General features: G+C 56.2%; 1 protein-coding gene across 1 annotated transcript in view; it reads left to right on the plus strand.

The window, feature by feature from the left end:
- The window catches only part of COL27A1 (collagen type XXVII alpha 1 chain), a 133,207-nt gene that overhangs the window by 57,410 nt on the left and 62,841 nt on the right, over positions 1-12,956 (plus strand). The window contains exons 15-19 of the mRNA XM_032595523.1: positions 4,934-4,987; positions 5,720-5,764; positions 9,119-9,172; positions 10,457-10,510; positions 11,148-11,201. Coding sequence (XP_032451414.1) covers positions 4,934-4,987; positions 5,720-5,764; positions 9,119-9,172; positions 10,457-10,510; positions 11,148-11,201 — 261 coding nt within the window. The remainder of the gene's footprint in view (positions 1-4,933; positions 4,988-5,719; positions 5,765-9,118; positions 9,173-10,456; positions 10,511-11,147; positions 11,202-12,956) is intronic.

Below are 12,956 nucleotides of genomic sequence, written 5' to 3' on the forward strand. Positions count from 1 at the left end.
AAATCCTCCTCCAGGGCGTTCCTCCCCTGGGCTTGTTCCTGCATTCCTCAGGCCACGCCCCACCGCAGGCCACGCCCCCACCGCAGGCCACGCCCCACCTCAGGACGTCCCTTTCCCAATTGCTCTTGGAGGTTCCCTCTTGCCCTGTGTCTTTCTCTGCCACTTTCAGCCTCGCTCCCTCTGTTTGAAAACTCCCTCTGCTGCCAAGGTGGTGATCCCTTCCTCCTTGCGGTGGGGGGAGGAGGGGGGCGTCCACAGGCATGGACCTGACCCTGCTGAGTCACCACTGCTCCCGAACTAGTGCCCTCTCTCACCCAAGGACCCCCTCCCACCCTGGATTTTTGGGAACAGCATCTTCTGTGCCCTGGGGTGGGGGGGGGGAGTAGTCGGGAGAGGGGGGCGGAATAATAGCCTCCCTAAAGAGTTGGAGAGGAAAGGAATTTTCTAACCAGGAGTTAGAAAGGGGAAGAGAGACCATGAGTCACCTATGGTTTTCCAGAGGATGTGGGTTTTTCGCTGAGCGAATGGGATTCCACATATTGATAATCATTTTAGTGGCGATTCAGGTTTATTCAATGTCTTCTGTCTGGTCAGCTAAAGCAATTCGCATGCAGACTGAAGCCAAAACTTCCCCCTGTCCTCCTCCCCTCCCCCCTGCCACCGGGTCCTTGCAGGAGGGAGGCAGGGCGTGAGGAGACAGGCTGACACTTATGGAGCATCTGTCCTGTGTGCTTGACACGCATCAGGCCGGGGAAGCCTCGAGGGACTTGAGGTGGGTGTCAGCAGCCTGGTCACCCAAACAGGGAGGCTGGGGCCCGAGGTCACCAGCTAGGACTTGCAACCCAGGTCTGTGTGACCCGGATCCCAATAGGTTGCCGGTTGCCCCACTGCAGTCTCTGAGGTGAGGCTGCCTCAGAACAGCCCCCTTTGAGTAACTGAAACCGTTTGGCCGGCCCTCAAGAAAAGTGTGCCTGATTCCAGAATCTGCCCAACAAAGAAGATTTCTGTCTTTTTTATTCTGAGCGACAGACAGGGAATTTTGGCTCCTCATTTAATGAGACCCAAAGAATATGCAGTCTGGCCAAAACCCAGCATGCGGGCTAGAGTGGACGGGCCCACCGTATCCTGTCACTAAATGAGCATCTAGCTTTGTTTCCTTGTTATAAAGCGAGATCGGGAGCCTCACTAGTGGACACGTACCAAACCCTTGTGTGCCAGGCCTTGTGCTAAGGATTTAACGATCACAGCAAGCCTCTGAAGGCAGGAAGTGGGATTACCATTGTCCACTTCAGGGGACCGAGGCACAGAGAGGCTGAGACACCGGCTCAGGGTCACACAGCCGAAAGCTGGACGTGGGCCTGTGTCCTAGCTCGCTGAGCATTACACACTCAGCTCTGTGTGACTTCTGTGCTGAATGGAGACAGCAGGAGTGTAAGCGTGCGGACTGGGCAGTCCCGGGGGCTGCTCTGTGTGAGAGATGGTGCTTATTAAGACCACACAGGAGTCAGGATTGGCCACAGCCCCCAGATCCCTGTCCCCAAGCTACTGACCCCTATCAGAGTTTCTAAAAAGAGGCCTTGTTACCTTCCAAGGCGGTTCCAGGACCAGGGAGGCAAGCTTTTCCCCTAGAGGTTTGTCGGTGAGAGCGTGATTAGGGTTCTTTTTCACCTAGTCCTTAACCCACTTTGAGTGAGCACCTCCTCTGAGGCAGGGGGCAGGCGATGGCCAGAGAGGCGCACACATGAATGGTCACCAGTGTGGCAAGGGCTCTGAGACCTGACACCAGGGGCCTGACCTGGCCCGTGGGGTTGGGGAAGTGGTGCTTCAGGCGAAGGATGAATGCACGTTAACAACGTGAGCGCAGGACAGAACATTCTGGGTACGGGGACTAGTGGCCAAGGGTGCTGGAAACACCCCACGTTTTCTTTCAGGCGGCTCTGGCGACCCCCCACCTGGCCACCTGCGGGCATGTACTCATGCCTACTTTAAAAAAAAATTTTTTTTTAGTGTTTATTTTTGAGAGAGAGAGACAGAATGCAAGCGGGAGAGAGGCAGAGAAAGAGGGAGACAGAATCCGAAGCAGGCTCCGGGCTCTGAGCTGTCAGCCCAGAGCCCGACGCAGGGCCCGGACCCATGAACCGTGAGATCATGACCTGAGCCAAAGTCGGATGCCTAACTGACTGAACCACCCAGGCGCCCCTGCCTATTTTTGAATCAAGTGTGTCCTCATTCCTCGCCACTGAATGACATCAACGAGGAAAGGCATCCTAGGGTCCTTTATTGGAGTAAACAGAGTCAGTCCAGGGCTCGTGAGCACTGAACGTGGGGCCAGACAGACAGACAGACAGACCTGGATTCTGGTCCTGCCCGTGTCCCCTGCTTGTTGCTTCGTTTCGGGTGAGTGATTCCACCTCTCTCTAAACCTCGGCTTTCTCATTTGTAAAATGGAACGGGCCCAACGGGGTCACCGTGAGCTGCCAGCCTGGGCCCGGCAGCGAGTCCCAGCCCGGGGCCCGGCACAGGCTCCCGCCAACAGCATCTGACGGGACCTTGAAGTCTCGAGTGTGGCATCTGGGGCACAGGAGGAGTGCTGTGAATGGTTGCTGACGTGGATGGTTGTGTTTTGATGGAAGCCAGCGAGATGAAGGGCGAACGCGTAGGGCGCCGTCTGGGAGCTCAGGCAAAAGTGGGAAGAGGACCCAAACTCAGGGCATGACCCATTGTTCTTTCTCATGAGGATACGACAGGGGTGTCTGGTGCAAACCAATGCTCTGTGGGCTGGCCTAGGGAGAAAGTGGCCTGGAATTTTCTCTGCTCCTCTCCCAAGGGCTTTTAGAGCCCAGCATTGGGGTCCGGCCAACATGGGAACGGCCTGCCCTAAGCAAGGCACCCCCTTCTCCCGTATGCCCTGCAGCCAGAGTCCCTTTTCCACGGATCCCTTGCCCCTTCGGGTTGGGCGCCTGTGCTAGTCCCTGCCCCCCCACCACACACAGGCCTTTCTGCAGGGGCCTGCAGAGGCCCGGCGTGTGGTGCTGCTGTGGCTCCCCAGGGCCCCACGCAGGTGTCAGTCAGGCTCGTATTGCATTCAGTCCCCACACAAGCCACCTTCAGGCCTGCGGCGAGAAGAAGGGGCCTGTGTTCCTGGAGCTGCCGGCTGGTCCCCTGCCCACAGTCCGGGCCCCAGTTGGAGCCAACTACGCGAGCAGAGCCGATTCTGTTTATTTGTGCACCATGGGGAACTCTAGGCGGCCACCCCTGCTCCCTTCATCCAGGAAAAGACAGGGAGAGAAGCGGCTCCAGCACGGCCTGGGGGAAGTGCTCTGCTCTGAAGGCCTGGCTTTTCCTCGGACCCCAGCCTCTCTCCTGAGCCAGCGATCCTGGCCTTTTAGCTCCCTGCTCTCCCTCCTCTCCCAAGATGACTTCAGAATTCTCTAGAAGCTCTGGAGACGGACTGCCGGGTGTGAATCCCAGCTCTACCCAGTCCTAACCTTGCAGAGGAAACCTTAGTTTCCCCATCTGTAAAATGGGGATGGTCGTAGGGTGGATCTTCAAGGGCTGGTGTGAGGAGTCCTTGGGTAGAGGCCTAGCAGTCGGGGTTGTTCGTATTAGTATCATCATCCGTGAAACTGAGACCTCCCTTCCTTCACGAGACGATATCACTTGACCGAGCTGAAAGCACTATTTCTTGGCAGAGGCTCAGGTAGAAGGTTTGGTTTGACCTACTCAGGTGGGGATCCTGAGGTCCAGAGAGGGCCAGTGTTTTGCTCAAGGTCACGTAGCCAGCCCCTGGCAGGCCATGGCCAGACTCCAGCCTCTGCCTCAGCGGATCTAAACCGGTGCAAGGGTTGGGGGGTGGGGGGGGCTCAGCTGTGCCTCAGCGGACCACACCATTCTCTGTGAACTCTGCAGGTTCCCTTGTCTCTGTCCTCGGGGTGTTCCAACTGCCCAGCCCGCCGGCCCTTCTGCGGGAGTCGGGCAAGAATGTGACAGACACATCTCCGGGAAGTCCCCACAGGAAGCCTGGGGCAGCTTTTGTTCGCTCTGGTGCTTGAGAGCACTCATGAGGGGCCTTCAAGGAGCCTGATGTGGGGATGCGGGAAAGCAAGGCCCAGAGAGGTCAAGCACATTGTGTGAGCTTGCACAGCAGATGGAAAAGGGAGAGGAGAGCCGTTTCAGGGGCTCCCTTTTATCTGGGTGTGGGCTGCATGTTATGGCCGTGGCTGGAGGCAGTCACGACAGGGGTGGGCAGGTGACAACATGTGAGGGAAAGAGGGTGGGCCTGTTCTGAGGAAATCCAGCCACGCCTTCACTGTAAACCATGGTTTCTCACCTTAACACTTATGGGCATTTGGGGCCAGAACATTCTTTGCTGTGGGGCCTTCACCCACTGGATGCCAACAGAGCCTTTTCAATTGTGTCAACCCAAAACGCCTCCAGACTGTGCCAGGCACTTTGTACACGGAAGTCAGTTCTCCCTGAAACATAGTACTGACCCCTGTTTTTTCAACGTTTTTATTTATTTTTGGGACAGAGAGAGACAGAGCATGAACGGGGGAGGGGCAGAGAGAGAGGGAGACACAGAATCGGAAACAGGCTCCAGGCTCCGAGCCATCAGCCCAGAGCCTGACGCGGGGCTCGAACTCACGGACCGGGAGATCGTGACCTGGCTGAAGTCGGACGCTTAACCGACTGCGCCACCCAGGCGCCCCGTGACCCCTGTTTTTGATGGGGAAACTGAGGCACAGAGAGGCTAACCACCCAGAATCACGCAATGATGAGCCAGTGGCAGAGGAGAGAGGAGACCGGGTGGTCTGACTGAGCCAGTGGGGTTGTGTCCTCAGAAGCACAGCCCGAGGGACCTTGGGAATCATCTGTCCCAGGCCAGCCCCTGGGAGCCTCCTCTCACGATGCCCTCTTCTCTTTCTCTTGTCAGGGCGACATGGGAGCACTGGGTCCGACTGGCTATCCAGGACCCAAGGGCCTGAAGGTGAACAAGAGCCATCCGTCAATCCGGGTCTCGTCCCAGCCAGGCACCCCCTGACCCATTTCAGCCCAGAAGGGAGCGTACCTGGGCACGGTGTCGGGGGAGGGGAGGAAGGGGGCCCCGACGGGGTGGAGGCTGCAGGTCAGGAGCTCAGTGCTTCCCAGACCTGAGAGCCAGTCAGCACGTGTATGTCGTTAATGGCTCACGCATTTCTCGGACACCAATCCTTGAGCTGAGCAGGAGTCTCATGTGGTTCCAGACCTCAGGGCACTGAAAGTCCAATGGGGGCATCACCAGGGGCAAAGACATTATACTGGCAGGCCAGTGAACTTAGTCTGTCCCTCAGTGGGATGGGCGTGCAGGAAAGAGATGGGCCCGAGTGGCTAGGGCCTCCTTCCGGGGACGATCCCGTTTGGCCCACATGCCTGTGACAATGCTCAAGGAACCCGTCTCCCCGCATTTAGCAGCCTTGTCCCCTGGATTTGTCCAGAGTGCCGTGGTTCACGAGTCACATGCCCCTTCTCGTGCTCCTTCCATCCACACCATTGGCCTTTGCGCTGAGGGTCATTGTCCCCTTTCACAGATGAGAAAACTGAATGTTGGGTGGGGCGTCTAGCACTGGGTAGAGGCAGCAAGTGGGGAGGTCGTGGGGGGATGTCCATCCGGGTCAAAGGCAGGGCTCTTCCTTGGCTTTGAGCCCCACCCCTCACAGCCGGACTGGTGTTTGTCTTGCAGGGACTGATGGGGAACATGGGGGAGCCTGGACTGAAAGGTGATAAGGTGATCTGAATACTCCCTTGTTGCACTGTGTTTTATCTGCATGCCAACTCCCCCCACCCCCTCGCTGCGGCTGGCTTCTTACCAGGTCCACCCCCCCCCCCCGCACTCCTGCCTCCCCTCTGGCTCCCCTAAATCTGTGCTCCCCAGCTTCTTCCTTGTAACTCAGGTGGAGCTCAGGCAGGTGGTTTGGGGCATGGAGACCCTGGAAGGGGGCGTGGGGGCTGTGAAGGCATAGGTCGGGGTCAGGTAAGGCGGGTCTCTGAATTAGGACAGCAAAGCTGAGGCCAGCATCTGGGCTTGGAGGCCAAAGCCAGGGAAGGCAGACGGTGGGGTGGAGGGTGGAGGGGGAGTATTATTGCTGAGATGACAGGCCCCAGGGCAGGTATGGTGTGAGGTCCAGAGGCCTCTCCCAGCCACAGGAGGAAATGAACCCACATAAACCACCCCAGTTAGAACCGGGCACCCGACCCCAGAGAGCACGGGGTTTCAAAGTACAGCAGAAAAGCGGGGACGGGCCTCTGAGCCCCTGACCCGCTTTCTTCCCAGTTGCCATGGGGAGGCCACTCCTGCCACATGTCCTCCCCGCACAGTCCTGCTGCCAAACTCACCCTGTGCCAGACCACGGTTGGAGGCGGGTAGGTGGGACCCTGGGGCCCAGGCACGCGGCGTCTGAGGCACAGAGACAAGGAGCACTTGGGGCAGTGTCTCATGCACTCTGCCCTCTGGCCGTCCTCCTGCCCTGTCCTCTCAGCCTTTCAGCAAAACAGGCACCCCAAAGGGGGTGTGGGAGGCCTTTCGGGCCCTATCCAAGCTTCCACAAGTGTGAGTAGATGACAGCCGCTCCCGTGGCTGGGCTCCCTCTGCACCTGTCTTCAGATAACGCCACTCCCCGTACACCTGAGAGGCAGCAGCAGAAGTCCGTGCTGGGCCGTCTGCCTGCTCTGCGGGGATGGACCCCCGGCTTCCAAGCCTCGGTGAGTTAGGAAGCCTGCCTGAGCACACGCAGCTCGTAGTAACGTCAGGATTCGAATCCAGGCACGTGCCTCCAGAGACCTCCACCATGAAGCAGAACTGAGGGCAGAAGGGGAGAGCTGATGAGGCCCTTGGAGGTCACTTCCTCCAGCTCCTCCGAGTCTGTGCTGGGCAAACAGCCCCAGAGAATTAGAAGAGATGCAGTAAAGGAAACTCAGCCCTGGGACTTAGAAAATGCAAAGCTCTGGGCGGAAATGGACACACCCAGACTGTCCTACCCACCCCAGCCCTAGGTAGCCAGGGGGTGCAGTGCTCACCCCAGGCCTCTCTCCATCTGTCTCCACCTCTTCCATCCCCTGCAGTCCCACCCAAGCCCCTGGCTGTAGTCCCGTCCCCCCCCCCCCCACCCACCTCAGCTCCACCTCTGCCCTGCTGGCTGCTAAGCCCCCTCTTCTGTGACCTTCCCCTTGAGATGGAGGGGCTTTCTGTTGGAGGCAGGGGCTTCCCCACGGCTACCTGTTTACTCTGGGGTTTGAGACACCAGTACTCTGGAAATGTTGAAGTCATGGATAAGGGAGAAAGGAGGCAGGGGGAGCGAGGGTGTAAGCACTGAGCTTTTTATAGGCCCTTCTGCAGACCTGGCCTCCAGCTCACTGTTCCTCCAGGAACATGGAAATAAACGTGTTACATGGAACTCGGCTGGCTTGCTGACTGCTGGTGCCTGGGACATTTCGGGATGTGAAAGCTCTGGAAAAAAAAAAAAAAAAAAAAAAAGAAAGAAAAGAAGTGGAAGAAATTGTTTTCCTGCCCATAGTTTAAAAAAAAAATTAAATACGACTTTGGGGTTGACAAAAAGAAAAAAGAGCTCTCTTTGTTGCCCCTTTAGCTGGGGAGGGATTTTAATGTGGCTGAGAGAGAGGTTCCGATCAGCCCCCTTCCCCCACCCCCCAGGGATGACGGGGCCATCCCTTCATGCTCCCTGGTCATGCTGCCTAGAATCCCAGATTTTCCATGACCCGGCCTGGCCTCGGTCCCACTTACAACCACTTGGCTCTGTCTTCCTGCGTGGAGGCACGTTCTGGAACCAAGACTCCCGCTCCAGCCCCAGCTTTCTCCGAATCCATTGTCCTGGTTTCTTAGGTGTCTTTTTAAACTTTTTTTTTTTAAACCCCTCTGCTCCTCTTTTAGATATTAAAACAAAACAAAACAAAACAAAACAAAACAAAACAAAACAAAAAAAACAAAAAAAAAAAAACTTCCTTGGCTTTCAAACCTCTGGGATATTTTACAGGGTTTTCCAAACTGGAAAAACCAAAGTAAGTGGTTTTTTTAAAGATTTTTCTTTCTTTCTTTCTTTCTTTCTTTCTTTCTTTCTTTCTTTCTTTCTTTCTTTCTTTCTTTCTTTTCTTTCCTTCTTTCTTTTTTTTTTTTTTTTTTTTTTTTTTAAATTTTGGCTTTTGTTTTACCGAGGAAGTTTTTCTGCCGGTTTGTGGCCTTAGCTGCATGATGTGTATTCTCCACATCCTCCTGGGTTTTCTCCCCATTCTCCCAACTGTTCCTGGGGCTGGGAATGTTCTCTGAGCCCTGGGGCCAGGGTATTGCTGGGAATGTCCCACATGGAAGGCTGGAAATGATAAGGACTGCGTGATGTGACTCCCGCGGTAAGAAGAAACATCTTCCGATGTGGTTCTCCGACCGTTCGTTTACCAGGATGTGGCTGCAAATAGGGAGGGACCGGAAGAGACCACTGTCACCGAGCCTGTGCCCTATGTCACCTTAGGAAAGAAATGCCAGAACTAACTCGAGACCCATTTACTCGCTGTTGGCACATAGTCTCAGCAAGACTATGTTTCTCGTGCTATAGCTAATTAAAAGCAACTAATCAGACGCGGGCCTAAGCTGATGGCTGGCATCGAGGCTCGCACAGAAGGGAGAGTGACGGCTCCCAGCCTGGTGGTGAAAAATATCAAGCGATAGATGCAGACACTTAGGAACCCCAGTGATGGGGGGTGGGGCACTATACAGGCTACACTTGCCCCTGTGTGACATCAGCTGAGGAAGGACTTGATGGATCAAGAAACCATTCCTCTGATCTGTACGTGCCGCTTCTCCTGGAAAGGCCAGGCAGCTGAGCTTGTTAGTGGAGTCGTCAGCCACCTGAGCAACCCCAGGCAGACGTGCAGACAGGTCGACGTGGTGCCCCCCAGGCCCTGGCTCTCCCGGGGGGCCTCTGCCCTTTACTTTGACAAGGCTGCCGCTGGTGAGATCCACTCTGGGGACAGCCTCGGCAAAGCCATACCTTGCCAGTGGGTCTGGAAGCGGGGAGGCGCCCGGAACCCCGCACGGTCTCCGTCGTAACGTTCTTTGCTGGTGTATATTTAGGGTGAACAAGGGGTTCCCGGTGTGTCAGGAGATACCGGATTCCAAGGAGACAAGGTAATTGCGGCACATTTTCCCCCTGCCCCCTGCCCTGCTCTTCTCTGGTCCTGGCTTTCTTCTCGGGGTCCCTGATGGGCCAGGATCCCCCTGCAACATGGCTTCCTTTCACATAATCGTACCTTCTCCTCAGTACTCAGTACCCCCATCAGTACCTCAGCCTCAGTACCCCCATCACCATCTCTTCCCTGGACTTTACAACCGCCTCCTGACTTTTTTCCAGGCCCCCAGCTTCCTCCCTCCCAGTCTGTCTTCCTCACTGCCACAAAGCTCTGCTCGTTGCTCACAAACCACCCATGGCTCCCTACTGCTCCCCGAGTGATGTCCTGACTCCCCAGCACCCGGGACCCTAGTGAGCAAGTTTCTCAGACCCATTCCTGCCCCTTGCTCTTAACATCCCTGTGCTCCACGGAAGTGCCCTCTGCACCCCCCGCCCCCGCCACGGTTTTGCACACACGGCTGCCTTGCCTGGCACCCCTCCACTCAGCCTCTGCATGGCCCAACCTACCCATCATTTAGAACCCCGCTCAGATACCATTTATTCCACCTGCTCGGATGGTGGCCATTTCCCTCTCTGCATGCCCCGAGCAGCCTATCCGTTACCTGTGCAGCACTTGGTAGATGGAGACTTGTGCTCACCCCCCTGCCAGACAGCAGGCTCCCTCAGGACACTGCCCCAGACCGCCCTGGTGTAGCTGAGCTCAGAGTCCTGCACAGAACATTTAGGACACGTTTGAGTAAGTGAGTAACTGGCCTTACTGACTGATGGATGAACCGGGGCAGCCTGCCGAGGCCGGCTCCTCTTTGCCTGTGTCCGGCACCATGTGGCCACATCTGGCCCTCACCCAGCCAGTCAACGAGGCCCAGATGTTGGCCAGCTCTCCCTCTTCCTCTTCCCTCCCTCCTGGCCGGCCTGTCCTGACCCAGCCTCGGTGTCTCCGGATTTCGAGCCATCCGGGCCTCGCCGCTTCCCCTGCCAGGCCCCCGTCTGCAGAGTTCCTCACGCATAAGGGCACTGACAGTGCTTTTGCTTGGAGCCCTGGGGTCCCGGGTGCCAGGACAGTTTGGTGAGGAATAGGGGCTACTGTTTCTCCTTTGTGTCCCCGAGGCCCAGCCCCCAGGGGTGCCCAGCTGGAGCTTACAAGCAGGGAAAGTGAGGGGGGAGCTCGTCTCCCCCAAAGGTTGGTGTTCTCTGGGCCTCAGCTGGGCAAGGATGACTGAGCAGCTGTTCACCTGGCCGTTTCTGTTCCTTACTAACCCCAGCTTGCTCTTGGCCTTTTCCAGGGGAGCCAGGGGTTGCCAGGGTTCCCAGGCGCACGGGGGAAGCCAGGGCCTCTGGTAAGTACCTTTTGTTCTGACACCCCCAAACCTCACCCTCTCCAAACAATCATGCAACATGGCCAGGGGTGGTCACATCCTGGACCTCGTTTCCTCCTGCAGCAGCTCTGGGAGACAAGCAGAGAAAGACAGCAATGAGATTCACCCATTTTACAGATGAGGACGCTGAAGCCCAGAGAGGCAGGAACTCACCCAGCGTCGTACATAGGCCGCAGTCAATGTCGAGTTCTGGGGAGAATCAGAATCCGGGGCTCCCAAGCCTTGAAAACAATAGTAGCATGAATATCAGCAGTGGGTGTCATGTGTTTGTTGAATGTTACTATGTATCAGACCCTTCCCATACAATAGTTCTTTAAAGAGTGCCAGCCATCACCCCAAAGGCTACAGAATTATTATCCCTCCCATCTTACAGATGGGGAAACTGAGGTTCTGCAAGATGAAGTGTCTTGCCCAGGGTCCCATGTCTGTAAGTGTAGGAGGCGGGGCTTCAATACTAGCTCCTATCAGTCTAGGCAGATTTCATTCATATGCTCCTGAGCTTTTCCAACTACCCACAGCCTGGGGGGTAACACAAGGGATCGTGGCAAGTGGGCCCTCACTTACCCCTGCGTCCCCCGCCATCTCTTCTCTTCCACAGGGCAAAGTTGGAGACAAGGGATCCCTTGGGTTTCCTGGGCCTCCTGGCCCCGAGGTATGTGATGCCATATTGCTGTGTCTGGCTACAACTGGGACTGAGTGTTGTGCTTGGGAAACTGAGATACGGAAATCAGGGGGTGGGTGGAGCTAACCTGAGGACACACAGCAAACAGGAGATGGGGGCTGAGAATAGAAGTTCTGAAATCAGAGATCTTTCCTTTTCTGACTCTGTGCCCCTGGCAGCTCTCGCTGGCAGTGGTACGGAAGCTGGCCTCAGAGACTCTGCCTAACTCTGTGGCCACCTTTAGAGTTTCCAGAAAAAACATCAGGAAAGCCCTCTGAACTCGGTCCTGCACCCTTAACAGGAGCTCCTGCATTCTCGAGCCTGAGCCCTGGAACCCTTCCAACCACCCACACTCCCCCTGGAAAAGGTTCAAGGCTCAGCACTTCCAGGAATGGGGAGCAAGAAGCAATGGTAAAATTCTGGGGTTTGAGTGGAGAATGAGAAATCATGAAGGATCAACTAGCAATTAATATAACTTGCCTTAGGTAGGTGGAGCCCCGAGAGGTTCTGGCACATGTGAAAATCCACACCAGTCCGCTAACCGTCTATCAGCTAGCGCCCACATGTCACGTATGACAGGCTGAGGCATATAATGGCTGAGCTTTTCCACTGGCCCCTCCGACTGGGACCATCTCTGGAGAATGGGGTGCTCTGTGCCAGGGCTGCTGTCTGTCCGGGGTCCTCAGCACCCAGGTCCTCCAGGGAGTCTAGGGGGCAACCCCAGCAAGCCCCCCCCCCCCGCCATGTATACACACACACACACACACACTCCCTGGCCTCCGACCTTGCTCGTTCACAAGATCTCAGAGGCAAAACTCTCTGTCTGCCGAGCTCCCCAGACCCTCCCAAAGATCACTCCTGGTATCGCCCAGATAGATGAGGGATGGTTTCCTGAAAGTTCTGACTTCCCACTGTGTTGACTTTGGCTGTGACACAGTCCTAGCTCTAGACGAATGGAGTTGGCCTGTCCTCCATGGCCTCGATTCCTTCCCCTGGCCACTGAGGAAGAAGACTGTGCTAGCGGTCTGGCTTTGCCAGCAGGCTGGCCGCTGGGGGTGGGGCGCATGTCGCCTCATGTGCTTTGGGCACCTCCTCATGCCAGCAGGCTGCGTAGTGTCTTTGGGATAAGAACATGCTGAATTGCCACCACAACCATGTGAGGGAGGTATTACCTGCCACCATGTCCCAGATAAGGAAACTGAGTCACTGGGTAGTGGAGTGACTTCCTCAGGGTCACTGCTACTTGTAGCCAATAAGGTCTGCTTTGGTTCTCTCCTGGGTCCCCGGGCAGATCCGGGGTCCGCCTCTCCCATCTTTGGGTCCTGTTTGGGTTGGCTAACTCGGTGTCCAGAAGATGGCTCTGCACAGCTGGAGACAGAAGCTGATGAGCGTGTCAGCGCCTTCCTGGGTCTCTGCTCCTTCTGAGACCATGGGCAGCAGGGGGGACGGTGCCCTTTGACTCTGCAGCCCTCGCTGAATTCGCTTGTTCACTCATCAGTGTGTCTGATCTGTGTGAGTGCCAGAATTTGACCAGCATCCTGACATCCGGGTTCTCCCTAGAGATAGGCCCACTCCAGGCAGGACACGGGACCCCAAATCCTTTTAGATACGGATTTTTATTGAGTGCTTAGCGGGTGGCCAGGCACTGAAGTAAGTGCTTTGTGCTATCCACTTCAAGCCTCAGAATGGCCCTGTAAGGTGATGTAGTCACCACTTTACAGATGAGCAAGCCAAGGCCCAGAGATG

Source organism: Lynx canadensis, chromosome D4, assembly GCF_007474595.2.
Source record: "Lynx canadensis isolate LIC74 chromosome D4, mLynCan4.pri.v2, whole genome shotgun sequence".
In the NCBI taxonomy this organism is placed as follows: domain Eukaryota; kingdom Metazoa; phylum Chordata; class Mammalia; order Carnivora; family Felidae; genus Lynx; species Lynx canadensis.